A 25,586-nucleotide genomic window follows, 5' to 3' on the forward strand; every position below is an offset into this window, starting at 1 on the left:
TTGTATCTCCCTCAGATCTTGGGAGATCTTTGATGTATACGGCTCGAGTTCTTTCCAATCAGTTCCTTTAATCATAATTTTTAGAACTGTAATTGTGTAGGAATTTACCCATTCTGCTTCTCTTGGTTGGGATTATACCATGGACTTCAGTGTAGTATAGAAACAAAAAACCCTTTATATTTTCACTACTGCAGTTTAGAAACAAAAAACCCTTTTTCATAAAATCCATAGACAGACAGACGTATCAACACACACACATACACACAACACACAAACAAAAGCATAAAACATGTAATAAAAAACCAAAATATTTTTTCATCACATTGGAAGCTACACCAAGTCCCACACGTCACTCGGATTTGGGTAAAATATTTTTTTAATCCTATAAAATAAGAGTAAAATTTATTTTGGTATCATAACTATAGCAGGTGTCTTTTTAGTCCCATAAAATTCACGTGTGTTGTGGTTTAGCCCAAAAAGTCACGTGTGTTGTGGTTTTGCAACTAAAAAGACGTTTAGGACTAAAAAGTTATTGTAATTTTGAGACTAGAAAGGCCCAAAATCATATTTTTTAAAACAAAAAAAACATAATTTTGAATTTTATGGAACTAAAAGAGTCACTTATCATAATTATGATATTGAAAAAATTTCTATCCTTATTTTATAGAAGAAAAGAAACATTTTATCCCTCAGGTTTCCATATCTCCACACTTCATGAATGCATATCAACCCTAAACAATGCCACTTTGGACAACCATTATTGTTTTTGAAGCTGGTGGATAACCCATATTGTACTCAACGCAGGTGAAGAGTCAGTGCCTACAACAATTACACGACAATGAAGGTATTAACTATTAATGTACGAGTTATTTATTAAAATAATATTAAAAAGAAAATTTGCAACTATATCTCAAACTAGGGTAATTGTCAGGCGAGTCGTCGGTGCTACTCAAGACTCCCCTATTTTTTGTTTTTTTTTTCTTAAAGTTTTTATTAACGACACCAAGTAGTTAATTATTATCATTTGCTCATATAATAATTTATTTTAGTGGGATATACTTATCATTGTCCAATAGTTAATTAAAGGTATTTGAACTCTTAAATAGTCTTTTTTTAATAGAGTATTATTTTTATATAACTAAATTTGATTTATAATTAAAAAGATTAGTGAAGTAAGGATATGAATGTTTTTTTACAATAGGAACAAAAACATAAAATATTCGCACTTTTGTATAGAATATAGATATAAATATAGATAGATCAAAGAAATACTCAATTTAAATGTGTAACAATAGAAAACAAGGGAAAATTAAATGTCCGAACCAACCTTAATAAAAAATTCAAGTTTATATTACAAAAAAGACACCATTTTATATGTTCTCTATTATATATATATATATACAAGTTTCTCATCACAATATGCATCCCTAGCAAAAATCAAAATGACAGTTGTTCTATTAGTAACTTTTGCTACACATTTAATTTGTTAACCACCTTTTGGAATGACTTTTTGGTTCTAGTAAGAATATTTGTAGCAAAAGCCCATTTTTCTTATAGCAGTCTTCACTTTTTACCCCCTTTCCTGTTCAGTAGCCGACGATGATCCTTCCCCACATTCTTACACAGTGTAGTGTTGTTGGATGGTCTCAATGTCCAATCCCTTCAGCTTGACAACCGACTCGACGTGTCCCTTAAGAGTGTGGAGCTCCCTTAGCCTGCATTATTATTATTCTTGTAAGAATATGAATTAAGTAGAAATCATCTTATTAGTAACGTTTTCTTTTCCCACCAAGAATCAAGTGGATACCTTGCAACTTCAGCCCTTCTCTTTGCTTGCTCGGCGATTTCAGACAATTCCTTATAGCTGTTGTCGTTGTACGCGCCAGAAGTTTCAGTGGTTGAGAGACCATGGAGGGTGCGTTGAGCCATTGCCCACTGTGCTTCTCTCTCACCTTTACCATAATCCTTCTTGGTGGTGAAAGCAGTCTAATTTGCAAAGGGAAACACATAAAGATCATCGAAGATGTTAATGGAGAAGAAAATCAAGAAGGAAGGTGTGATTGTTTTGTGTTTTGATGTTGTGCACGTACCCTGTTCTGGATCATGGAATCCCAAGCTTTGCCGCTCAAAGCGAAGCGAATCCCGAACTTGATAATGTCAAGTGGGATGTAAGTGACAATGCTATAGATCCAGATGACTCCACCCCAGCCCCATCCAATGCCCCTAATTCTTGCGAATTCCCAGTGTGCATATACAGCAATAATGGTAGCCAACTGCAGTTAATCCAAGAACTCATAATTAGTTCATAGCTTCAAAGAGTTGATCAAGTTAATCAACGTTGGAACTAATGATGAGTTTTAGTTTTCTATGTGACTCACCAACTGGGCAATCAAGAAAGCTCCAACAAGCAAGAGACCAGGGCGCTCGATAAATGACCAGCTTCTTGATCGCGTCACAAAGATGAGTGCCTGACTAATAATGCTCACTTGAAGGTAAAGGGCAGCAGTAAGCTCCTCGAAATTGTTCCTGATTGATCTCACCTTAAAGGTATCCTATAAGCAATAACATATAGTTTCATTTGTTTCCTTAAGGTCATAAGGGTAAAAACAAAAGAAACAAGATTTTTTGAGGTTTTGAGGACCAAAACTTACAGAGAAGAAGTCGGTATCAGACGCGAGATAGAAGAAAACGACAGTCATGATAGCCATATACGTCCCAAGGACAATGCCGGTTGCAAAGATTTCCTTGAGCTTCCATGAGTCAGGTAGTGGAGATGGCTTCACCCTATCCTTAGAGATTGTCATGATGGTACCGTCATTCAGGATGGCGATGATCAAAACCATGAATGGTGAGAAGTCAAACTTCCAAATGAGCGCAATTAGCATGAATCCCATGACAATACGGATGGTGATGGAAACTGCATAAATAGTGTAATTTTTCATTCTTTGGAAGATGGCACGACTTGTAAGCACTGCGCTTATGATCACGCTAAGTCCTGGCTCAGTCAGAACAATGTCCGAGGCGCCCCTGGCAGCATCAGTTGCATCCGCTACAGCGATGCCAATGTCTGCCTTCTTGAGTGCTGGTGCATCATTCACACCATCTCCAGTCATACCACAAATGTGCTTCCTCTCCTGCAGCTTCTTCACAATCTCATATTTGTGCTCTGTGCATTGAAAAATACATTTTTAGTTTTTCATTCAAAACGCATTTACCCAAGTAAGATATGTGTTAGTTTTAATAGTTGCATACCTGGGAAGACCCCAGCAAAGCCATCAGCCTTCTCTATGAGTTCTTCAACAGGCATCGAAGCAATAGACTCATCCTTGCTCTGGCCAAGAAGGCTAGAAGATGGATACATGTTGGTACCCATTCCAAGCCTACGACCAGTCTCTTTGCCAATAGCCAGCTGGTCACCGGTGATCATCTTCACATTCACACCAAGGTCAAGAGCTTTCTTGATAGTCTCTGCACTGTCATGCCTTGGGGGGTCAAACAAAGGCAACAAGCCAACAAACTCCCAAGGGCCACCAGCACTCTCTTTGTTTTTCTCAGGAATAGTCTGCAAAGACATATACCATAATATCACAATATGAATGATTATAGATATGTATAGCCTTTAAATGTGGAAGCTTCACTAACTTGTCGTGCAACGCCAAGAGATCGTAGACCGCGGTTCGCAAAGTTGTCGATGATCTCATGAGCCCTCTTTAGGGTCTCACCTTTGAGCTCACAAAGTTCAATAATCTGTCAAATTAAGAAAAACTTTAGTGAGAACTGAAGAGAAGAAACCCTTTGTATGATTATGAACAATTATGAATTAGAGCACTTTACTTGCTCAGGAGCACCCTTGCTGCATCTGTGCCAGTTTCCGTTAGAGTCATAGTAAGTAATGGCAGTACGTTTCTCCACTGGATTGAAGGGCAAAAAATGCACCTCAATAATTCCTGCTCTTGCCTAAAAAACTCATAAAGAAAACAACAATTAAGTAAATGAACAACATAGCGTGTATTATATAATTCTGAAGTATTGGATGCCATAAAGGGGGAAAGAACATTATTCTACCTCCTTGGGATCACCGAGCATGTTGACGATCGAAGCATCAATGGCATCCTGGTTCTCGATTCTGGAAGCCCTGGCAGCAAGTAAGACAACAGTGTCCTTGTCGGCGTTCTTGGGGAACACCTCAATCAAATTCTTATCGACAGTGAGCTTGTTGAGGGTGAGCGTGCCTGTCTTGTCACTGCAAAGCACGTCCATGCCGGCCATTTCCTCAATGGCTGTCATCCTTTTTGTGATAGCACCCTGTTGCGACAGGCGATGAGATCCAATAGCCATGGTCACAGACAAGACTGTCGGCATAGCAATTGGGATACCTCCAATAAGCAACACCAACAGATTGTCAATTCCATCTCTGTACTTTCTATGCTGGATGGGGTACATTACTATAATTTCAATGATCATCCCCAGAGCGATGGAGCAGATACAGAAGTTCCCAATTGCAGTCAACACCTGATTAAATAGGAATTCAAAGTCTTGAGATAAATCTTGATGTGTCAAAAACGCGATTTTGATTAAAAATCCAAGATCGTTCCATACCTGTTGGAAGTGCCCCACATTGTTGGTGCTATCAACAAGATGAGCAGCTTTGCCGAAGAAGGTGTGAACACCAGTGGCGATGACCACAGCCTCAATCTCACCTTGTTTGCACGTGGAACCGGAGAAAACTTCATCACCAGGGTGCTTTGTTACAGCAAGGGATTCCCCAGTGAGGGCCGATTGGTCGATCTTCAAAGGATCACCTTCCAAGAGACGAGCATCAGCCGGGATAATATCCCCTAACTTGACGCTGATCAAGTCTCCTGGAACGAGGATTGAAGCATCCTGCTCAGACCACTTGCCATCTCTCAAAACCTGCATTGGTAGCAAAATGGTGTCAATGTGTACATAGAAGGAAAAGCAATTAACCAATACTATTGTTTCCATGAATATATGAACCTTGGTCTTGGGAGCAAGGCCAGCCATAAGAGCAGCTGCAGCATTTCCTGCATTGTTTTCTTCAATGAAACTTATGGTTGAGTTGATGACGAGGAGCACGACAATACCAATGAAGTCTGGGTAATCTGGGGGCTTGCCCTGCATATATTCAAATGTTCGCTTCCTTCATTAATGTTCACATTTCATCTACTTTCTTAAAAGACACAATATATAGAGAACAAAGATGTTCTAAAGGTGGTTTAAGGAATTTACCCCTCCGTTGGCCAAAACAATGGCCATGATGGCTGCAAGCTCCATGACCCAAGACAGAGGATTCCACATGAACCCTAAGAACTTCAAGAATTTGCTCTCCTTTTTCTCCTCAAGTTTATTTGCTCCAAAAATCTGGAGCCTTTTGGCTCCTTCATCTGATGTCAAACCATCCCTTGAACATTTCAATTCTTGGAAAACTTCTTCAATGGGGATATTCTCCTGCATTCATCACAAATGGCCCATTAGTTGAACCAGATATATCATGCATAAACTACATTCTTATTCAATCAAGAAAATGAAACAATAACACGTGATTGTTTGCCACCCTTTTCCATTTCTGTTTTTGGAAAACAATTCTCAGTAATGAATATGAATCTCACAAAAGTGTTTTATAAAATGAAACATGACAGAACATGTCCAAAAATAACCTAAAAAAAGAAAAGTATTTATAATCCTTACAAGGTCGACTGTTTCATTTCTAATATCTTCCAACGATATATTCGAAGCCATGATGTTTTTTTTCCCTAATCAGGAAAGAGATTGAGAGTACAAACTTCTCCCTCTCTCTCTCCTAACAGCTGTTTATTGTGCCACGCTATCTAACCCTCTAATGTTTTATTATTCAGAAGAATTGAGACATTGCGAGGTTGTTGCCTCTGGGCATCGCGTCCTGGCCTTTATATATATACATTCAATCAAGATTTGTCGCCTCACAATATCGAAAATGATGGAAGATCAAGCATTTACCAACCTCTCGATTTCGGAGGTTTTTGTGGTGAGGCTCAAATATTTGTGGAAAGAATAGAAGTTTTTTAACAGCCGTAATTACAATTCAGGGGGATCCGTGAAGCTCTTTATAAGAAAAATAATAGGCAAATTCATATCACCAACCAATTGAGTTTAATAGTATTGGATAAATGAATTCATTCATAACTCCTAACATATCAAAATAAGTGGAAATTAGAGAAGGAATAGGGACTTTCACTATAATATGTACATGGATTTTGATTGATTGAATATTTTTATTGATATAGTTATCAATAAGGCCAAATTGGATATTACCCTTTGTATTTTAAATATAACACACTTGGCCCTCGCAGGGGACTTTGGCCGAAGGTGACGCTACGATCACCGTAGCCAATTTTTTTTTTATTTTTTTGATAAATTTAAAAATTAATTTAAGGAAAAGCAAAATTTTAAAATGATACGAAAAATTATTTAAATTTTTTAAATTTAGAAACAGTAAAAGAAAGTATTAAAATTTTCATTGTAAATATATATGCTCGTAATTTAAATTTAAATTATTTATAGTAAATAATTTATTAGAATATATGTAAAATTAAATATTAATTTAAATTAGTAATCAATAAAATATTTTTGTTATTGTTCATTAACATTTTCATTGATATAATATTTCAATTTTAAAAAATGAACTTAGTATACTATTTTTTATATTGTCATTTTAATTTATTTTTTTATTTATATTATAAATTTATAAGAAACTATATATTTTTTGTATTTTGATAGTTAAATAAATATATTTAAAAATAATATTATTTACTTTTTAGGAGGGATGAAAATGCAAAAAAAGTTAAATTAAAAACAAAGTTAAACAAGTATATTTGATCATCGTAATTTTAAACACTATATAGGGGTATATTTTGTTAATTTGTAGAGAAAATATGTCAAAATTTGCAAAAACAAACATGCGCTTGTACCACCCACGAGTGCACTTCACCTTTCGTTCGCTTCTTGAGCAGGGTTTTAGAAAATAGAGGGGCCTTTTTACCTATTTTTTAAATATAAGGGTATTTTTTAGCTAATTTTTTAAAATATAGGGCCGAATAATATGCAATTTGGCCTAAACAACAAAGTTGTAATAGATAGTATAAAGGTGATTTAAGTTATTAATTGAGGTATCATAATTATTTATAAAGTTTAACATCTATTAAAATTTAGGTGAACAAAGAAAAGAAATTATATGATCTTAACTCTTACAAAAGTCATTGCTAATTAATAATAGTTTGGCCATCTTTTCCAGAATATTTGAAACACCATCTATTACAGCGAAAGGGCTCCCATTCCATGGTCGTTCCAAACTCTGGTCCAAAAATGTCCAGCTAGTAATTTCTCATTCCATAAAATAAATTGTTCCTAAACCCACTCCAAATCCCACAATTGTTTATAGTGTAGTAGTTGATGTAAAATAAAAAAAATTATAATATAAAGAGATCGATAAAAAGTAATGATTATAGTATAGTTTGTCCCTCAAGTTTGCTTAGATCAGTTTAGTCCACATTACAAGATATAACCTTTTGAGTGACAATATCCGTAAGTCACAAAATATATATTAGGATCTTGTCACTAGTAAAATTTAATGTCACTAATTCCTTATAGTGACAACAAAAAGGCCATTTCACATTAGTCCGTAGTTTTTAGCGACAACTTGAACGTTGTCATTATATTTGTCACTTTGACTTCACCTCCATCTCTTTCTATTAATCAAACATTAAACTATTTCTTACACATTTATTTTTTTACTTCTATTTTTCTTGTACTTCCACTTTTCACCCTCAACCAAATATACTTTTAGTGATAATTCAACTCATCTCTTAAAAGTACAAAATCTTGTCACTAATTACAATATTTCGTGATTGTTTATGTTGTCACTAATCACTTTGCCACAAAATATATATTTTCTTGTGCTGTCATTAAGTTCATTTCTTGTTTTCTTAGCTTCCCTATTCTTTCGCTTTATCTCAATTTGGTCCTTCTGATGACTTTTTTCCAACAAAATTAGAGTTGGATTTTGACTTTATGAAAAATAAAATGGTCTATTTAAGTTTATTATATTTTATTTAGTTTCTAAAATTTGTAAAATTGCCAAATTAATTTTTTTTTAGGAAGGAAAAATACTTTTAATACTTTTATATGCCAGAAACTTTTTCAAATAAACTTCGAGTATGTAAAAAAATTAAGGGGCGGTTAAATGCTATGATCAATGATCCTTTGTACTTAATATTATTTATCTTAATGTTATTTATTGCTCATGGATCAATAAATAGCTTCATATTTTTTTGAAAAATATTAAGCTAATGTAGAATGTTTTTTTAATTGATATCATATTAGCCCTCTGAAATTTAAATATCAAGAAATTTGATACCAAACTCTTTTTAACATATAAATAAATAATATGTTATTAGATGTTAGTATAATATCACACTAATACATTTAACAACCACGTCGAATGGGGAAAAAAGGGTTAAATATCCTTTTTTTTTTTATCATTATCTAACAACAACAAATAATTATATCAATAATAATTATCAAATAATTTCAAACTCAATAATAAAACTTTTCATCACAACACTGTAAACTTGACTACAGCCAATCGATGAGAACCTTCACTCAATAATAAAACTCTGCATCACAACACTATAAACTTCACAATTTCAAACACTGTTGTAATGATATAAAATCCAAACATTCAAAGCACAATTAATTAGACATCACGACATTTTCGTATCCAGTAAGAAATAACACCACATACTGAGCTGTTGGTTGCTCACTCCATTTATCATATCTTACAAAGGGAAGGAGTGAAGAGTTTGCGAAAGAGCTATGTTGGGAGTTGCAGCTTCTGCTGATGGTAGCTCTTAATAGTAGTAGAGAACGTTTATTCGTTTTCTTTTGTATTTCTTATGGATAAATTCGAATGCTTAGACTTTGATGTATCTAGGAGTGAAAATTGATGGAAGTCATGTTAGGATATATACAATTCGTTGTGATAATTTGAATTTACTCATTTGTGATCGCATAATGTAAACTTCAGAATTATGCATTCTATTAGGATAATTAAAACTATCATTCGGCATGTCATGGAATTTCGTTATTAAAAGCGTTTAGGACTAATGCTCCCTGTATTGATCGATGGCTTTGTGTTACTGAGTCTCTAGACTCGGTTGCATATCCGTGTCATGACCCCTGATTTAGAGCGCGACATGTTCATCTAGTACTAGCAAAAGGCATACTTAATTATTTCATTCGCAATTTTGATGTGAACTTAATTGTTTGATCACATGACTCTATCTAATATTTTTCTTAGAAAGATCTTCACAAATCTCGTGGATCGTCCCATCTCTTAAAGTCATAACTAAAAATATATTGACCAAGAACATTTTATTTTTAGTCTTCCCAAAGAGTTTGAGCCTCACCAAATAAACCTCCAAAATTCATGATCTTCCGCCATTCTCGACAATGTGAGGTAACGAATCTTGGTTGAATATATTTATAAAGAGCCTTTAACCTCTCAATTTTCTGAGTAATAAAACATTAGATTGTGTTAGCTATAAAAGTTGTTAGGAGAGAGACGGAGAAATTGTACTCTCAATCTCTTTCCTGATTAGGAAAATAAAATAATGGCTTCGAGCTTGTCGTTGGAAGATATCAAAAATGAAACAGTCGACCTTGTAAGTATTAGAATGATTTTTCATTTCTTTTTTGTTATTTCTCTACATATTCCATGTATAAAATACTTCTTCTGGATTTATATTCATTTATTGAGTTTCCAAGTACATACATTTCATGTTGGAAATATGAATATTGTTTTTCATAAAATTTATTTTAAATAATAAAAATATGTATACATTTTTATTTTAACTTTCATCTAAGAATGCATTGCTCAACAAACAATCTTTTGAATTTAATTCGAGAAATGCAAACAATTATTCGATCTAGAAGAATAAATCATACAATGTTAACTTACGTACATTACACCTTGGCAAAAGATTTAATTAGTAAGATATAAAATGTGCATTTTACCAAATGTGAATAATCAATTTTTGATGATTTTAATAGTTTTTATTCCATTTTCATATTTGAAGAATTTAATGTTTTTTATAGTTTATTTTGTTTAATAATTCTATTATCTCTGATTCTTATACAATGTTACAAAATTTTATTTTAAACAATAATGTACTATAGTGGACATAATATATGAACATACTCTATACATGTGTATGATATACATAAATTATTCAAACCTTTGAACTTACAATATGATGTTTTAATATATATTAATAATTTAATTTATTATGAAACTTTATTTAACATAATTATTGTTGTACACAATAAATTAGACATTGCAAAATCGTAGTTATCTTTTATAGTGCTCTTTTAGTTATTTATAGTTAAAATTATAAGATCATTTTTTCTTAATTATAAAATTTTTGTTTTTTGAAAAATGATTGAAACCTAGAGAAATAGATACTTATTAATCCCACATGAACTCAATTGCACGCTTTTATTCTTTGTTTTTTTATATTTTTATTTTTAATCCGTTACATGTAAAATTAATATGATTTGTTTCAAATAATTTGATTTATGCACGAATTTTATTCTTTTCTTCAATAGTAAATTTATAGAAATAATCTAAATTGTATAACTACATAAATTAAATATTTAAGAAATTAACTAATGGCTCCGATTTAATATTTTAATGACATCTTGTGTAGAAATATTTTTGCCTTTCAGAAAATAGTTAAGAAATATACAAGATTATGTGCTGCTCATAGTCTTTATTTTTTTTTATATTACATGTAAAATAATTAGATCTATGTAAGTATTTTGTTCTTTTTTCCAATACTAAATTTATAGACATCAAAATTGTATTATACAAGAATTAAATAGTTAATAAATTAAATAATGGAATCCTAATTTGATATTTTAATGACTGCTTCTGTAGAGAAACTTTTGTTTTTTTTCAGAAGGAATTAATAATTTATAAAATATTATGTGATGTTTAGAGTCTTACAATAGTAAATACAAATGTGTTTATATATAATTATATAGACAATATAAATAAATATTTTTTTATTTTGACAAGTATAAACAAGAGATGTACTTATAAAACTAAATTTAGTAATTTAGAATTAAATTAAACAATTCGATAAATGTTAATAACTTTATTCCAAAATCATCTAAGTTCAATATTTTCAATTAATATATTTATTAATTCATTATATAATCAAAGTTAAGTTTAGATAATAATAATATTAATTTACATAAATGCCACTAAAACTAACATAAATATAAGGATGTTTTTGTTGAATCAAAACATGAAAAATTAAAACTTTTTAGTTCATTCATACTTTTATAATATATATATATAGAGAGAGAGAGAGAGAGAGTGAGAGATAAGAATGTGGTTAATGCATGATAGGTCTAAATTGGAATAATGGGCTATTTATCATGGTGTAGGAGAATATCCCCATTGAAGAAGTGTTCCAAGAGTTGAAATGCTCAAGGGATGGTTTGACATCAGATGAAGGAGCCAAAAGGCTCCAGATCTTTGGAGCCAATAAACTTGAGGAGAAAAAAGAGAGCAAATTCTTGAAATTCTTAGGGTTCATGTGGAATCCTCTGTCTTGGGTTATGGAGCTTGCAGCCATCATGGCCATTGTTTTGGCCAATGGAGGGGTAAATTCGTTATACCACCTTTAGATCATTTTTGTTCTCCATATATTATGTCTTTTCAACAAAGAAAATGAAATTGTGAGCATTATTGAAGGAAGCCAACATTCTTAATACATGCAGGGCAAGCCCCCAGATTACCCAGACTTCATTGGTATTGTGGTGCTCTTGTTCATCAACTCGACCATTAGTTTCATCGAAGAAAATAATGCAGGAAATGCTGCAGCTGCCCTTATGGCTGGCCTTGCTCCCAAAACTAAGGTTCATATATAATCATAGATAAAAATAGTAGTGTTGGTTAATTGTTTTTCTTTCTATGTATGCATTGAACATCGGTTTTCCTACGAATGCAGGTTTTGAGAGATGGTAAGTGGTCTGAGCAGGATGCCTCAATCCTTGTTCCGGGAGACTTGATCAGCGTCAAGTTGGGGGATATTATCCCTGCTGATGCTCGTCTCTTGGAAGGTGATCCTTTGAAGATCGATCAGTCAGCCCTCACTGGGGAATCCCTTGCTGTAACTAAGCACCCTGGTGATGAAGTATTCTCTGGCTCCACCTGCAAGCAAGGAGAGATTGAGGCTGTAGTCATTGCCACTGGTGTTCACACCTTTTTCGGCAAAGCAGCTCATCTTGTAGATAGCACGAACAATGTTGGACACTTCCAAAAGGTATGAAATGATCGTTTTCTTTTTATGTTTTTTACTTAGAATTGCAAGTTTGACACATGAAAATTTATCTCAGGACTCTGAATTCTTGTTAATTAGGTCTTGACCGCCATTGGGAACTTCTGTATCTGTTCTATTGCATTGGGGATGATAATTGAAATTATAGTGATGTACCCCATCCAACACAGAAGATATAGAGATGGAATTGACAATCTGTTGGTGCTGCTCATTGGAGGTATCCCAATTGCTATGCCGACAGTCTTATCTGTCACCATGGCTATTGGATCTCATCGCCTGTCGCAACAAGGTGCCATCACAAAAAGGATGACAGCCATTGAGGAAATGGCCGGCATGGATGTGCTTTGCAGTGACAAGACCGGCACCCTCACCCTCAACAAGCTCACTGTGGACAAGAATTTGATTGAGGTGTTCCCTAAGAACGCTGACAAGGACACTGTTGTCTTGCTTGCTGCCAGGGCTTCTAGAATCGAGAACCAGGACGCAATTGATGCTTCGATCGTTAACATGCTCGGTGATCCCAAGGAGGTAGAAAAAATTTTTCTTTCCCTCTCTTTAAGACCACCCATATTTGATAGTTACATAGCATGCAATCTGTTGTTCGTATCCTTGATTACTGTTTTGTGAGTGTTTTAGGCTAGGGCAGGAATTATTGAGGTGCATTTCTTGCCTTTCAACCCAGTGGACAAACGTACCGCCATTACCTACTATGATTCCAACGGAAACTGGCATAGGTGCAGCAAAGGTGCTCCTGAGCAGGTAAAGAGCTAAAATCCTATAATTGTTCTTAATCATACAAAAGGTTTCCTCTCTTCAATTCTAGCTAAACTTTTTGTTGATTTCACAGATCATTGAACTTTGTAAGCTCAAAGGTGACACTCTTAAGAGGGCTCATGAGATCATCGACAACTTTGCAAATCGCGGTCTTCGATCTCTTGCCGTTGCACGACAGGTTAGTTATGCTTCTGTTTTTTAAATGGTATATATGCATATGATCGTTCATACCTTGACACTGTGGTACATGTCATTCCAGACTATTCCTGAGAAAAACAAAGAGAGTGAGGGTGATCCGTGGGAGTTCGTCGGCTTGTTGCCTTTGTTTGACCCCCCAAGGCATGACAGTGCAGAGACTATCAAGAAGGCTCTTGAGCTTGGTGTGAACGTGAAGATGATCACCGGTGACCAACTAGCTATTGGCAAAGAGACTGGGCGTAGGCTTGGAATGGGTACCAATATGTATCCATCTTCCACCCTTCTTGGCCAGAACAAAGATGAGTCCATTGCTTCGATGCCTGTGGAGGAACTTATAGAAAAGGCTGATGGCTTTGCTGGAGTCTTCCCAGGTAAGAAACCATAATTATAAATGCATGTGAACTTATGAATGAAAAAACTGACAAGATTTTTTCAATACACAGAGCACAAATATGAGATTGTGAAGAAACTGCAAGAGAGGAAGCACATTTGTGGTATGACCGGAGATGGTGTGAATGATGCACCAGCACTCAAGAAGGCAGACATTGGCATAGCTGTAGCGGATGCAACTGATGCTGCCAGGAGCGCATCGGACATCGTCTTGACTGAACCAGGACTTAGCGTTATTGTGAGTGCGGTGCTTACAAGTCGAGCTATCTTCCAGAGAATGAAGAATTATACTATTTATGCAGTGTCCATCACCATTCGTATTGTCATGGGATTCATGCTCATTGCCCTCATCTGGAAGTTTGACTTCTCCCCTTTCATGGTTTTGATCATCGCAATCTTGAATGATGGTACCATCATGACCATCTCTAAGGACAGGGTGAAACCATCTCCATTGCCCGACTCATGGAAGCTTAAGGAAATCTTTGCCACCGGCATTGTCCTTGGGACCTACATGGCTATCATGACTGTTGTTTTCTTCTATCTCGCATCTGATACTGACTTCTTCTCGGTATGTTGTTCTTACCCTTATAACCTTAAAGAGACAAAGCACAGGTTGATGACTCACACACTATTTATTGCTTACAGGATACATTTAAGGTGAGATCGATCAGGAACCACCCGGAGGAGCTTACTGCTGCCCTTTACCTTCAAGTGAGCATTATCAGTCAGGCACTCATTTTTGTCACGAGGTCAAGAAGCTGGTCATTTATTGAACGCCCTGGTCTCTTGCTTGTCGGAGCTTTCTTGATCGCTCAGTTGGTGAGTCACAAAAAAAGCTAATTAAAGCTCACCATAAATTCATGATAATTAATTTGATCGATCAACTCTTTAAACTATAAACTAATAATGAGTTCTTGGATTGATTGCAGTTGGCTACTATTATTGCTGTGTATGCACACTGGGACTTCGCAAGAATTAAGGGCATTGGATGGGGCTGGGCTGGAATCATCTGGATCTATAGTATTGTCACTTACATCCCACTTGACATTATCAAGTTTGGGATTCGCTTTGCATTGAGCGGCAAAGCTTGGGATTCCATGATCCAGAAAAGGGTAAATACACAGCATCAAAACCACACCTACGTTCTTGATTTACTTCTCCTACAACACTCACTTTATACTAATCTATTTTGTTTGTCTTTACGACTTAGACTGCTTTCACCACCAAGAAAGATTACGGTAGGGGGGAGAGAGAAGCACAGTGGGCAGTAGCTCAACGCACCCTTCATGGCCTCTCAACACCTGAAACCGCTGAGTTGTTCAATGACAAAAGCTACAGGGAACTATCCGAAATTGCCGAGCAAGCAAAGAGAAGGGCTGAAGTTGCAAGGTATCCACTTGATTCTTACTGAGAAAAGAAAATGTTATTGATAACATGATTTTCGCTTAGTTCATATTCTTACTAGAAAAATAATGTCGCAGGCTGAGGGAGCTCCACACTCTTAAGGGTCACGTCGAGTCAGTCGTCAAGCTAAAGGGATTGGAGATTGAAACCATTCAACAACACTACACTGTGTAAAAATGTGGGCAAGGATTATGGTTTACTGTGGAACAAGAGAGGGAATACAAAGTGAAGATCACTAAAAGAAAATTAGTCTTCCCTTACAAATATTTTTACTAGAACAGAAAAACCATTCTAAAAGGTAGTTAATAACTAAAATGTGTAGCAAAAGTTACTAGAAGAACAACGTCATTTTGTTTCTTGCTAAGGGTTACATATTTTGATGAGAAACTTGGGTTTTATTTAGTATGGAAAATATAGAATGATTGTGTTTTTGTAATAGAGATAAGATTTTGGTAAAATAAGAAATTGGCCAACATTGTATTTTTCTTCATTTTTCTATTGTCACACGTTGTATGGAATATTTCTTTTGTTTGGAAAATGATCCTAAAGTACTCTCTGTTGTTAGATGCACATTCAGAAAACTTCGAGCCAAGTTTGGGTTAGATATTGACGTAGACTTACACTTCGAATCCATCACTTCAATCTGTGTTTCAGACACACACACACACATACACATACACATTCACATCGATTATTAACAAGATCGTCAACGCAGCTTTAACCCATCATCTCTCACTTCTACTTATAGATCCTACTTGTTCTGCATTTCATTAGACTTTCAATGAGTTGCAGCCTTCATATAAACAGGTAGAGAGTGAAGGAAGAATATATCTCTTGTAAAAAAATAATGTAGGCAAACTTGCCAAATTAGTGTAATGTGATAGATTATTGAAACACATCCATCAAACAAATTGCATCCATGTAATAGGAGTAGGTGTAGGGGAAAATGGTACTTCATCCTCACCTACCTTAAATAATATAACTATGTGATAGTATAAGTACCCTCCCCATTCTTTCATTTTGAGGGAAGAAGATTCTTATCATAAATCTACTATAAACGTGTTGAATCTTGCCGTTATAATGCAATTATAGTCAACATCGCTGTTTGGCAACAACACGGGCTTAGAAACGACTTTTTGAACATTTGGAACAGTTCAAAATAGGGTAATTAATTTGAACCAGTAGTAGGAATGATTTGTTTCTTCGCTGTAGATGGAGTTAGAAAAATTTAGGAACGGTTTATAAAAAAGTGTGCCAAAATAGGCACGGGTATAGTAATACAGAGTGCTTGACTGTTCCTAATATTGTAATTCAATATGAGAATATAATTTATTTTATTGGAACGGTTTGGATAAAATTAGTAACGGTTCGATGAAATATTCAGTATGAATTTAGAATGGTCATAGTAATACTTGTGAAAGAGTTTTGGAACTCATGGTATTTAAGACGGGATTATTTAGACACGATCTTAGGAAGTGTATCCTTATTTAGAGATTGTATTTGGCATACATTTTGAAACTGTCTTGGTAATTTAGAAATACTTTTGTGAAACGTAGTTGGAACGTTCTTTGTAATGCTATTGACAGATTTTGGAACATATTTATGAAGGAGATATATTTAGGCACGGTCTTTGAAATTGTATATTTGTGATATTAAAGGTTGTATTTGGCATTCATTTAGGAATGGTCTTAGGCAATTTAGGAATACTTTTTTAGAATTTATTTTGTAATTGTATTTGGAAAAATCATATTTATATATGTAATAAATTCGAATAAATAATTGAATTTATATATTTAATATATAATTTGATTTACATATTGTAATAATTATTTTATTTAATTTAAAATAATTATGTTTTTGAATTTTTTAAAGTGAATAAAAATAAAATAATGGAATGTAATAAATATTATGAAACATAAATTATTAATAAAAAAGATTATATTATTTAAAAAATATTGTTTAATTACAAAGTTTTAAAAAAAATTCTAATATAATCCCTCACATCCATATCCTCCTCATTCATGGACGGGAGATCTGTGGGAGGCTCGGTTGGGGCTGGGGCTAGGGCAGTAATGGAAGCCGACAGTTGTGATGGTTCCGCACTGGAAGAATTGGTCCACATTTCTTTCATCATCGCCATCATGTCGACCACCATCAACTCCAGCCGGCTGATGCAGTCCTCCATTGCGGGGTTTGTTTGTGGTGGTGATAGCGGTGGTGTCCATGGCGATGGTGATGTGTAGGTCCTGCTGGCTGTGGCCTGGGCCTTAGAACCAAGGCCAAATACACGGCCCTTGCTCTTGGCCCCAACTGCAGCCAATCCATAGCTAGTACCCATCATCACCATCGAAGCCTCCGATTTGACTGGGGCCTCAGAGTCATCGATCGTGGGCTGCGGCTGATGATCCTCCATCATCTTCTGGAACGTCTCCTGCAAAATAAACATTTTTGTTAGAACTTAAGTCCAAAATGAATAAAAGAATAATAGTAAAATTTGTAATTTACTTACCGCTACCGCAGCCGCCCTCTGGCCACTCCAACCTGTCAACCTCGGACGTGCAACCTTATATTCCATAAGATTCTTTATGAAGGCTTTCTTGTTCCTTCGATAGGGATGGTCCTCAATGAGAAAATGTCTTTGGCAGTCAAAAGAGCATGTCTTCCTATCATTCTGCAGACGGAATGCCCGTGTAGCATCTATACAAACTGAATACCCCATAATATTGGCGGTACTCCATTCGAACCCAATCGCATACGTGGGTAGGTCGTTCACAATCTACATCAATACCGCTCGCATAATGAATGCCTTGTCCATGGCATTGTCGTACGTTCGAACACCCACATGCCACAATTACAATATATCTTCGATTAACTATTTTAAGTACACATCAATCAGACAATTTGGACTAGAAGGGTCAGGGATCACTATAGTAAGAAACATGTACTCAAAACTTATGCACATACACGGGTGGATATTGTACGGTGTACTGATAACGGGTCAGCATAAATAAGTACGACCATATTGCCCGTGCAGCGCAAAATCTCTGTGCAAAGACCCAGCCGAACATTACACGACTATGTTGCAAATTGGGATACGTCCAGTCAAAATGCTTTCAAGCCTTTGCATCGGAAGGATGACACATTAAGCCCTTTTCCGTATGATGTGTGGCATGCCACGTCATGTGCTCTACTGTTGCTTTCGAAGCATACAACCTCTGCAGACGAGGAGTAAGTGGTAGGTACCTAAGAATGAGATACGGGGACTTATTGCGGTGGGGGTCTAGATCCCACGTCAGCTTGTACCTATCGTCTTCACAAAACTTGTAGTATTCCAGATCGATGTCGTCCTTCCAGTACAACATACAATCATTCTTAAACACATCAATCTTCTCAATGGGTAAACCCAAATCCTTTATCAATTTCTCCTTACCGTAGTAATCTCTCGGCAGGGTGTGACCGGGGTGCAATATTTTATTAGCCCACTCACTGGGTTATTTGATCATATGATTGACCACTCATAAATATGGCCGTCCACTTTGATATTCACCAACTCAACAACAAATGCCAATTGTGATTAGGTGCAACCGTTCCACAATGGTTGGTCAGCAACATGCACTATATCGTAAAACCAATCTGCCAACCTTAACACATAATCATAGGGGCCGCCGTCGTCATAATATGAACTAGGACGGACATCAGTAAGACAGGACCTTTACCATCATTAGGCACATTATCATGGCAAGAAGAAAAATAACCCAGCCCGATTGAATAAAAAACCATCCTCGCGCCCAATCAATCTATTGATCATCATCCCAGTGTAAATAATTACCCTCCTCATGAACAGTTGGGTTTGCTCCTCCTGCACTGAAAGGGCAGTTAGGACATCAAAGTACTCCTGAAACGGCTCTTCGCCAATCAAAGTCCAATTATAATATTTTGGCATATTGTAAGCCTTTGGAACGAAAAATATAGCTGTTATAATGTCCGTATTTAGAACAATTTTTGTCACACTATTTGGTTAAAGAAGCCGTCCATATTTCTACGGTTTTTGTAACACCTTTCCAACATACAATTTCTCCCATTTTTTACAGTGGCTTTCACATTTTTCTCAAGAGCCGTTACAAATGTTAACGACCGTGACAAAAATTATATGAAAATAGTAATGGTCAAAGATACGTAATGATTTTTTTAATGGTTTTTCATGTTAACAAATTAGCAGCAATTTTTCATACAACTTTAGTAACGGCTAGAATTATACAAAACAATGGTCGTCCTTAACTTCAAAGACAATTGCAAAAGCCTTTACACAGTGTAATGGCCAGTATTATATAGCAGCTTTACGGATATATTAATATTGTAACAACTTCTTAAACAGTTTCGACCATTACAAATAATTTAAATTGTTATCAGCCCTGACATGACATCATAACATTCTAATCATTATAAATCCGTAACAACAGCCATGCATTTTGGAATGGCCATAACCATTACAAATCCCGAGTCTTTTTCTGTACTGGAGCTTAGCTACTAAGAGAGAAACAAACTCCAACATATTTATAAGTGACCCAAGAAAAAGATAATAAATTTTACAGCAAATCTACATAATTTACTACAACCTATGCTGTAAAAAAATATTATAAATAAAACTTTGCATAAAAAATCAAAATTAAGATTATATTTCTCAATAATTGCACCAAAATAGTTGACTTAATGATACAGAAGCAAACAAAAGGCAAGAGAAAATTTTGAGAAAATAAAATGGGGAAAACTCCCAAACAATGAAATGTAAAAAAATCTTACTAGTTGTAGTAATTATAAGACATATAATAACTATTATATTACTACTTAAAAAATATTGTGAATAATTATATTTTTCAGAACAATTGAAAATCTTTAACATGTTAGTAACTTTTATAATTATATTTTAAAAATCATAAAATAAAATAAATATTAATTATCATTGCACGCGCACCTTACAAGTACATACAAAAGTCTAATCTTCCTTATATTAAATAGTTAACATATAACTTAATTTTGAAATAAAAATATCCGAACAACTTTTTTATGTTCACCATTTTTGTGTTTAAACTTATAACTGTTTTGTTATGAATTATTTAAGTTATTATAATCGAAATATTTCTTATTCTAGTTAAAGAAAGATTTCAAGTTGAATTTAAGAATATTAAACACTAGTTTTTGTGCATTAAACATATATATATATATATATATATATATATATATAATTTGTCCAATTATATAACGCTAGGTGATAAATGTTAAATTTGTTAGTTTAAAAAGTAAATAATACATTACATATAATTGAAGAAAATAAGGTGTACTTAAACCTTTTTCTTAAAGATGAATTTTGAATTAGTTTTCTTCTTTTTTTTTGTTTTATTTGAATAGATGACTTCACATTCATCGATTAATTTAGGCATTATAATTTATCACTAAAAACAATGATTGACTACCCAAAATATTTTCTTTCTCCTTAAAATGATGGAAAATATATAGACAAATCAACTTCATAATAAAAAATAATTTTATATTAAAGAAGAAAGGTATAAAGTGAATATTTTCCACTCTTGGGAAATAAAAATTGCTCTAGACAACCCAAAAAAAACAAAAAACCATAAACATTCTTATAAAAATAATAATACAAAGGACCATCTAATAATTATAAACACATAATTTCTCGCAAGCTTATTTCATAACTTTAATGAACACGCCTCCCACCTCAAGGAGTGCTTAAATTGTCTGTTAATCTTCAGTTATTGCATCCCCTCTCTTGTTCAAGAGTTGACCATGATCTTTCCACACATTCTTACACAGTGTAGTGTTGTTGGATGGTCTCTATGTCCAAACCCTTCAGCTTGACGACTGACTCGACGTGTCCCTTAAGAGTGTGGAGCTCCCTCAGCCTGCAACATCATTTTTGTTGTGAGAATAAGAGCTAAGCATATATTCTTTGATCAGTAACATTTTGCTTTCTCACTAAGGATTAAGTGGATACCTTGCAACTTCAGCCCTTCTCTTTGCCTGCTCGGCGATTTCAGACAATTCCTTGTAGCTATTCTCATTGCCAGGAGTTTCAGTGGTTGAGAGCCCATGAAGGGTGCGTTGAGCCATTGCCCATTGAGCTTCTCTCTCACCTTTACCATAATCTTTCTTGGTGGTGAAAGCAGTCTGATTTGCAAAGAGAAACAAAAAAATCAGTGTAAAGATGCTGAAGGAGAAGAAAATCAAGAAACTAGGTGCGATTTTTCAGGTTTTGATTTTGTTAGTGTACCCTGTTCTGGATCATGGAATCCCAAGCTTTGCCGCTCAAAGCGAAGCGAATCCCGAACTTGATAACGTCAAGTGGGATGTAAGTGACAATGCTGTAGATCCAGATGACTCCACCCCAGCCCCATCCAATGCCCCTAATTCTTGCAAATTCCCAGTGTGCATATACAGCAATGATGGTAGCCAACTGCAGTCAATCCAAGAACTCATAATTAGTTCATAGCTTCAAAGAGTTGATCAAGTTAATCAATGTTGGAACTGATGATGAGTTTTAGTTTTCTACGTGACTCACCAACTGGGCAATCAAGAAAGCTCCGACAAGCAAGAGACCAGGGCGCTCGATAAATGACCAGCTTCTTGATCGCGTCACAAAGATGAGTGCCTGACTAATAATGCTCACTTGAAGGTAAAGGGCAGCAGTAAGCTCCTCGAAATTGTTCCTGATTGATCTCACCTTAAAGGTATCCTATAGGCAATAACAAATAGTTTCATTTGTTTCCTTAAGGTCATAAGGTTAAAAACAAAAGAAACAAGATTTCTTTAGGCTTTGAGGACCAAAACTTACAGAGAAGAAGTCGGTATCAGACGCGAGATAGAAGAAAACAACAGTCATGATAGCCATATACGTCCCAAGGACAATGCCGGTTGCAAAGATTTCCTTGAGCTTCCATGAGTCGGGTAGTGGAGATGGCTTCACCCTATCCTTGGAGATGGTCATGATGGTACCGTCATTCAGGATAGCGATGATCAAAACCATGAATGGTGAGAAGTCAAACTTCCAAATGAGCGCAATTAGCATGAATCCCATGACAATACGGATAGTGATGGAAACTGCATAAATGGTGTAATTCTTCATTCTCTGGAAGATGGCACGACTTGTAAGCACTGCGCTTATGATCACGCTAAGTCCTGGCTCAGTCAGAACAATGTCCGATGCGCCCCTGGCAGCATCAGTTGCATCCGCTACAGCGATGCCAATGTCTGCCTTCTTGAGTGCTGGTGCATCATTTACACCATCTCCAGTCATACCACAAATGTGCTTCCTCTCCTGCAGCTTCTTCACAATCTCATATTTGTGCTCTGTGCATTGAAAAATACTTTTTTAGTTTTCCATTCAAAGCGCATTTACCCAAGTGCTTCATATGTGTTAGTTTTAATAGTTGCATACCTGGGAAGACCCCAGCAAATCCATCAGCCTTCTCTATGAGTTCTTCAACGGGCATCGAAGCAATAGACTCATCCTTGCTCTGGCCAAGAAGGCTGGAAGATGGATACATGTTGGTACCCATTCCAAGCCTACGACCAGTCTCTTTGCCAATAGCCAGCTGGTCACCGGTGATCATCTTCACATTCACACCAAGGTCAAGAGCTTTCTTGATAGTCTCTGCACTGTCATGCCTTGGGGGGTCAAACAAAGGCAACAAGCCAACAAACTCCCAAGGGCCACCAGCACTCTCTTTGTTTTTCTCAGGAATAGTCTGCAAAGACATATACCATAATATCACAATATGAATGAATGATTATAGGTATAGCCTTTAAATGTGGAAGCTTCACTAACTTGTCGTGCAACGCCAAGAGATCGTAGACCGCGGTTCGCAAAGTTGTCGATGATCTCATGAGCCCTCTTTAGGGTCTCACCTTTGAGCTCACAAAGTTCAATAATCTGTCAAATTAAAAAAAAACTTTAGTGAGAACTGAAGAGAAGAAACCCTTTGTATGATTATGAACAATTATGAATTACAGCACTTTACTTGCTCAGGAGCACCCTTGCTGCATCTGTGCCAGTTTCCGTTAGAGTCATAGTAAGTAATGGCAGTACGTTTCTCCACTGGATTGAAGGGCAAAAAATGCACCTCAATAATTCCTGCTCTTGCCTAAAAAACTCATAAAGAAAACAACAATTAAGTAAATGAACAACATAGCGTGTATTATATAATTCTGAAGTATTGGATGCCATAAAGGGGGAAAGAACATTATTCTACCTCCTTGGGATCACCGAGCATGTTGACGATCGAAGCATCAATGGCATCCTGGTTCTCGATTCTGGAAGCCCTGGCAGCAAGTAAGACAACAGTGTCCTTGTCGGCGTTCTTGGGGAACACCTCAATCAAATTCTTATCGACAGTGAGCTTGTTGAGGGTGAGCGTGCCTGTCTTGTCACTGCAAAGCACGTCCATGCCGGCCATTTCCTCAATGGCTGTCATCCTTTTTGTGATAGCACCCTGTTGCGACAGGCGATGAGATCCAATAGCCATGGTCACAGACAAGACTGTCGGCATAGCAATTGGGATACCTCCAATAAGCAACACCAACAGATTGTCAATTCCATCTCTGTACTTTCTATGCTGGATGGGGTACATTACTATAATTTCAATGATCATCCCCAGAGCGATGGAGCAGATACAGAAGTTCCCAATTGCGGTCAACACCTGATTAAACAGGAATTTAAAGTCTTGAGATAAATCTTGATGTGTCAAAAACGCGATTTTGATTAAAAATCCAAGATCGTTCCATACCTTTTGGAAGTGCCCCACATTGTTGGTGCTATCAACAAGATGAGCAGCTTTGCCGAAGAAGGTGTGAACACCAGTGGCGATGACCACAGCCTCAATCTCACCTTGTTTGCACGTGGAACCGGAGAAAACTTCATCACCAGGGTGCTTTGTTACAGCAAGGGATTCCCCAGTGAGGGCCGATTGGTCGATCTTCAAAGGATCACCTTCCAAGAGACGAGCATCAGCCGGGATAATATCCCCTAACTTGACGCTGATCAAGTCTCCTGGAACGAGGATTGAGGCATCCTGCTCAGACCACTTGCCATCTCTCAAAACCTGCATTAGTAGCAAAATGGTGTCTAATGTGTACATAGAAGGAAAAGCAATTAACCAATACTATTGTTTCCATGAATATATGAACCTTGGTCTTGGGAGCAAGGCCAGCCATAAGAGCAGCTGCAGCATTTCCTGCATTGTTTTCTTCAATGAAACTTATGGTTGAGTTGATGACGAGGAGCACGACAATACCAATGAAGTCTGGGTAATCTGGGGGCTTGCCCTGCATATATTCAAATGTTCGCTTCCTTCATCAATGTTCACACTTCATCTACTTTCTTAAAAGACACAATATATAGAGAACAAAGATGTTCGGAAGGTGGTTTAAGGAATTTACCCCTCCGTTGGCCAAAACAATGGCCATGATGGCTGCAAGCTCCATAACCCAAGACAGAGGATTCCACATGAACCCTAAGAACTTCAAGAATTTGCTCTCCTTTTTCTCCTCAAGCTTATTGGCTCCAAAGATCTGGAGCCTTTTGGCTCCTTCATCTGATGTCAAACCATCCCTTGAACATTTCAACTCTTGGAAAACTTCTTCAATGGGGATATTCTCCTGCATTCATCACAAATAGTTAATCTTATAATGAATTAGAACTAAAATGTACTAAATTATTGAAATATATGTACATTTTTTTTACAGAAAACCTCAATAAATAAATATTAATCTCAAAAAGTAATTCATAAAATGAAACAGGATGGAACACACCACGAAATAACCACAAAGAAATAAAATTCTAATACTTACAAGATCGACTGTTTCATTTTTTATATCTTCCAATGATATGTTCGAAGCCATGATTTTTTCCCTAATCAGGAAAGAGATTGAGAGTCAATTTCTCCCTCTCCCTCTCCTAACAGCTTTTATTACACTATTACGCTATCTATTGTTTTATTGCTCATAGAATTGACACATTTGGGAGGCTGTTGCTTTGGGCATCACATCTTCACCCTTTATATATAGATTCAGCCAAATGTTTTTACCTCACACTGTCGACAATGGCGGACGATCAAGCATTTTACCAACCCCTCGTTTTAGAGGTTTTTGTGGTGAGGCTCAAACTCTTTTGGAAAATTAAAAGATTTCTTGGTTAATATGCTTTTCAGTTATGACCAATAAAATAATTAAACTAGACCTTTTACGTAAGTATTGGATGAACGCATAAATTGCAATCAGCTTTTTTCCAAATTTAATAGAATTAGAATATATATATATATATATATACGTAAAACATATATTAAAAGGTGAATATATCATTCATTAGCTACAAAAAATAGTAATTTTATAATTTTATTTATA

The 25,586-nt window shown here is 35.7% G+C and overlaps 3 protein-coding genes across 5 annotated transcripts; 1 reads left to right on the forward strand and 2 right to left on the reverse strand.

The window, feature by feature from the left end:
• On the reverse strand, positions 1,417-5,892 carry LOC105166387 (ATPase 8, plasma membrane-type-like). 2 transcript variants are annotated; one of them, XM_011085725.2, is made up of 13 exons: positions 5,710-5,892; positions 5,251-5,469; positions 4,999-5,136; positions 4,600-4,914; positions 4,066-4,512; positions 3,835-3,957; positions 3,643-3,747; positions 3,253-3,562; positions 2,652-3,166; positions 2,379-2,552; positions 2,091-2,273; positions 1,808-1,986; positions 1,417-1,715 (listed from the first exon to the last, which is right to left on the reverse strand). In XM_011085725.2, exons 1-13 carry the CDS (start codon positions 5,758-5,760, stop codon positions 1,619-1,621), a joined length of 2,856 nt encoding a protein of 951 aa, XP_011084027.1. In that variant the 5' UTR covers positions 5,761-5,892; the 3' UTR covers positions 1,417-1,618. The 2 variants fall into 2 exon arrangements, with proteins under 2 accessions (XP_011084027.1, XP_020551112.1); XM_020695453.1 differs by having other exon boundaries at positions 4,066-4,914.
• Positions 9,583-15,660, forward strand: LOC105166386 (ATPase 8, plasma membrane-type-like). Its single transcript, XM_011085724.1, has 13 exons — positions 9,583-9,719; positions 11,509-11,727; positions 11,845-11,982; positions 12,075-12,389; positions 12,486-12,932; positions 13,041-13,163; positions 13,252-13,356; positions 13,438-13,747; positions 13,820-14,334; positions 14,412-14,585; positions 14,696-14,878; positions 14,977-15,155; positions 15,248-15,660. The coding sequence occupies exons 1-13, from the start codon at positions 9,669-9,671 to the stop codon at positions 15,342-15,344; spliced, it is 2,856 nt and encodes a 951-aa protein (XP_011084026.1). The 5' UTR covers positions 9,583-9,668; the 3' UTR covers positions 15,345-15,660.
• On the reverse strand, positions 20,788-25,223 carry LOC105166385 (ATPase 8, plasma membrane-type). 2 transcript variants are annotated; one of them, XM_011085723.2, is made up of 13 exons: positions 25,035-25,223; positions 24,624-24,842; positions 24,372-24,509; positions 23,972-24,286; positions 23,438-23,884; positions 23,207-23,329; positions 23,014-23,118; positions 22,624-22,933; positions 22,021-22,535; positions 21,748-21,921; positions 21,460-21,642; positions 21,184-21,356; positions 20,788-21,091 (listed from the first exon to the last, which is right to left on the reverse strand). In XM_011085723.2, exons 1-13 carry the CDS (start codon positions 25,083-25,085, stop codon positions 20,995-20,997), a joined length of 2,850 nt encoding a protein of 949 aa, XP_011084025.1. In that variant the 5' UTR covers positions 25,086-25,223; the 3' UTR covers positions 20,788-20,994. The 2 variants fall into 2 exon arrangements, with proteins under 2 accessions (XP_011084025.1, XP_020551113.1); XM_020695454.1 differs by having other exon boundaries at positions 23,438-24,286.

The sequence above is a fragment of the Sesamum indicum genome, linkage group LG7 (assembly GCF_000512975.1).
Source record: "Sesamum indicum cultivar Zhongzhi No. 13 linkage group LG7, S_indicum_v1.0, whole genome shotgun sequence".
Lineage (NCBI taxonomy): Eukaryota > Viridiplantae > Streptophyta > Magnoliopsida > Lamiales > Pedaliaceae > Sesamum > Sesamum indicum.

What these genes read in the sequence shown, in the direction of transcription:
- LOC105166387 (XM_020695453.1), bottom strand. Translation starts at nt 5,760, where the DNA reads ATGGCTTCGAATATATCGTTGGAAGATATTAGAAATGAAACAGTCGAC. An exon ending in GCAAGGGTGCTCCTGAGCAA is followed by an intron (nt 3,748 to 3,834) that starts GTAAAGTGCTCT and finishes TTAATTTGACAG; the next exon opens with ATTATTGAACTTTGTGAGCT. An exon ending in ATTCCATGATCCAGAACAGG is followed by an intron (nt 1,987 to 2,090) that starts GTACGTGCACAA and finishes TTTGCAAATTAG; the next exon opens with ACTGCTTTCACCACCAAGAA.
- LOC105166386 (XM_011085724.1), top strand. Translation starts at nt 9,669, where the DNA reads ATGGCTTCGAGCTTGTCGTTGGAAGATATCAAAAATGAAACAGTCGAC. An exon ending in CTGATACTGACTTCTTCTCG is followed by an intron (nt 14,335 to 14,411) that starts GTATGTTGTTCT and finishes TATTGCTTACAG; the next exon opens with GATACATTTAAGGTGAGATC. An exon ending in ATTCCATGATCCAGAAAAGG is followed by an intron (nt 14,879 to 14,976) that starts GTAAATACACAG and finishes TTTACGACTTAG; the next exon opens with ACTGCTTTCACCACCAAGAA.
- LOC105166385 (XM_020695454.1), bottom strand. Translation starts at nt 25,085, where the DNA reads ATGGCTTCGAACATATCATTGGAAGATATAAAAAATGAAACAGTCGAT. An exon ending in ATTTGCTGGGGTCTTCCCAG is followed by an intron (nt 22,536 to 22,623) that starts GTATGCAACTAT and finishes TTCAATGCACAG; the next exon opens with AGCACAAATATGAGATTGTG. An exon ending in AGAAGGGCTGAAGTTGCAAG is followed by an intron (nt 21,092 to 21,183) that starts GTATCCACTTAA and finishes ATGATGTTGCAG; the next exon opens with GCTGAGGGAGCTCCACACTC.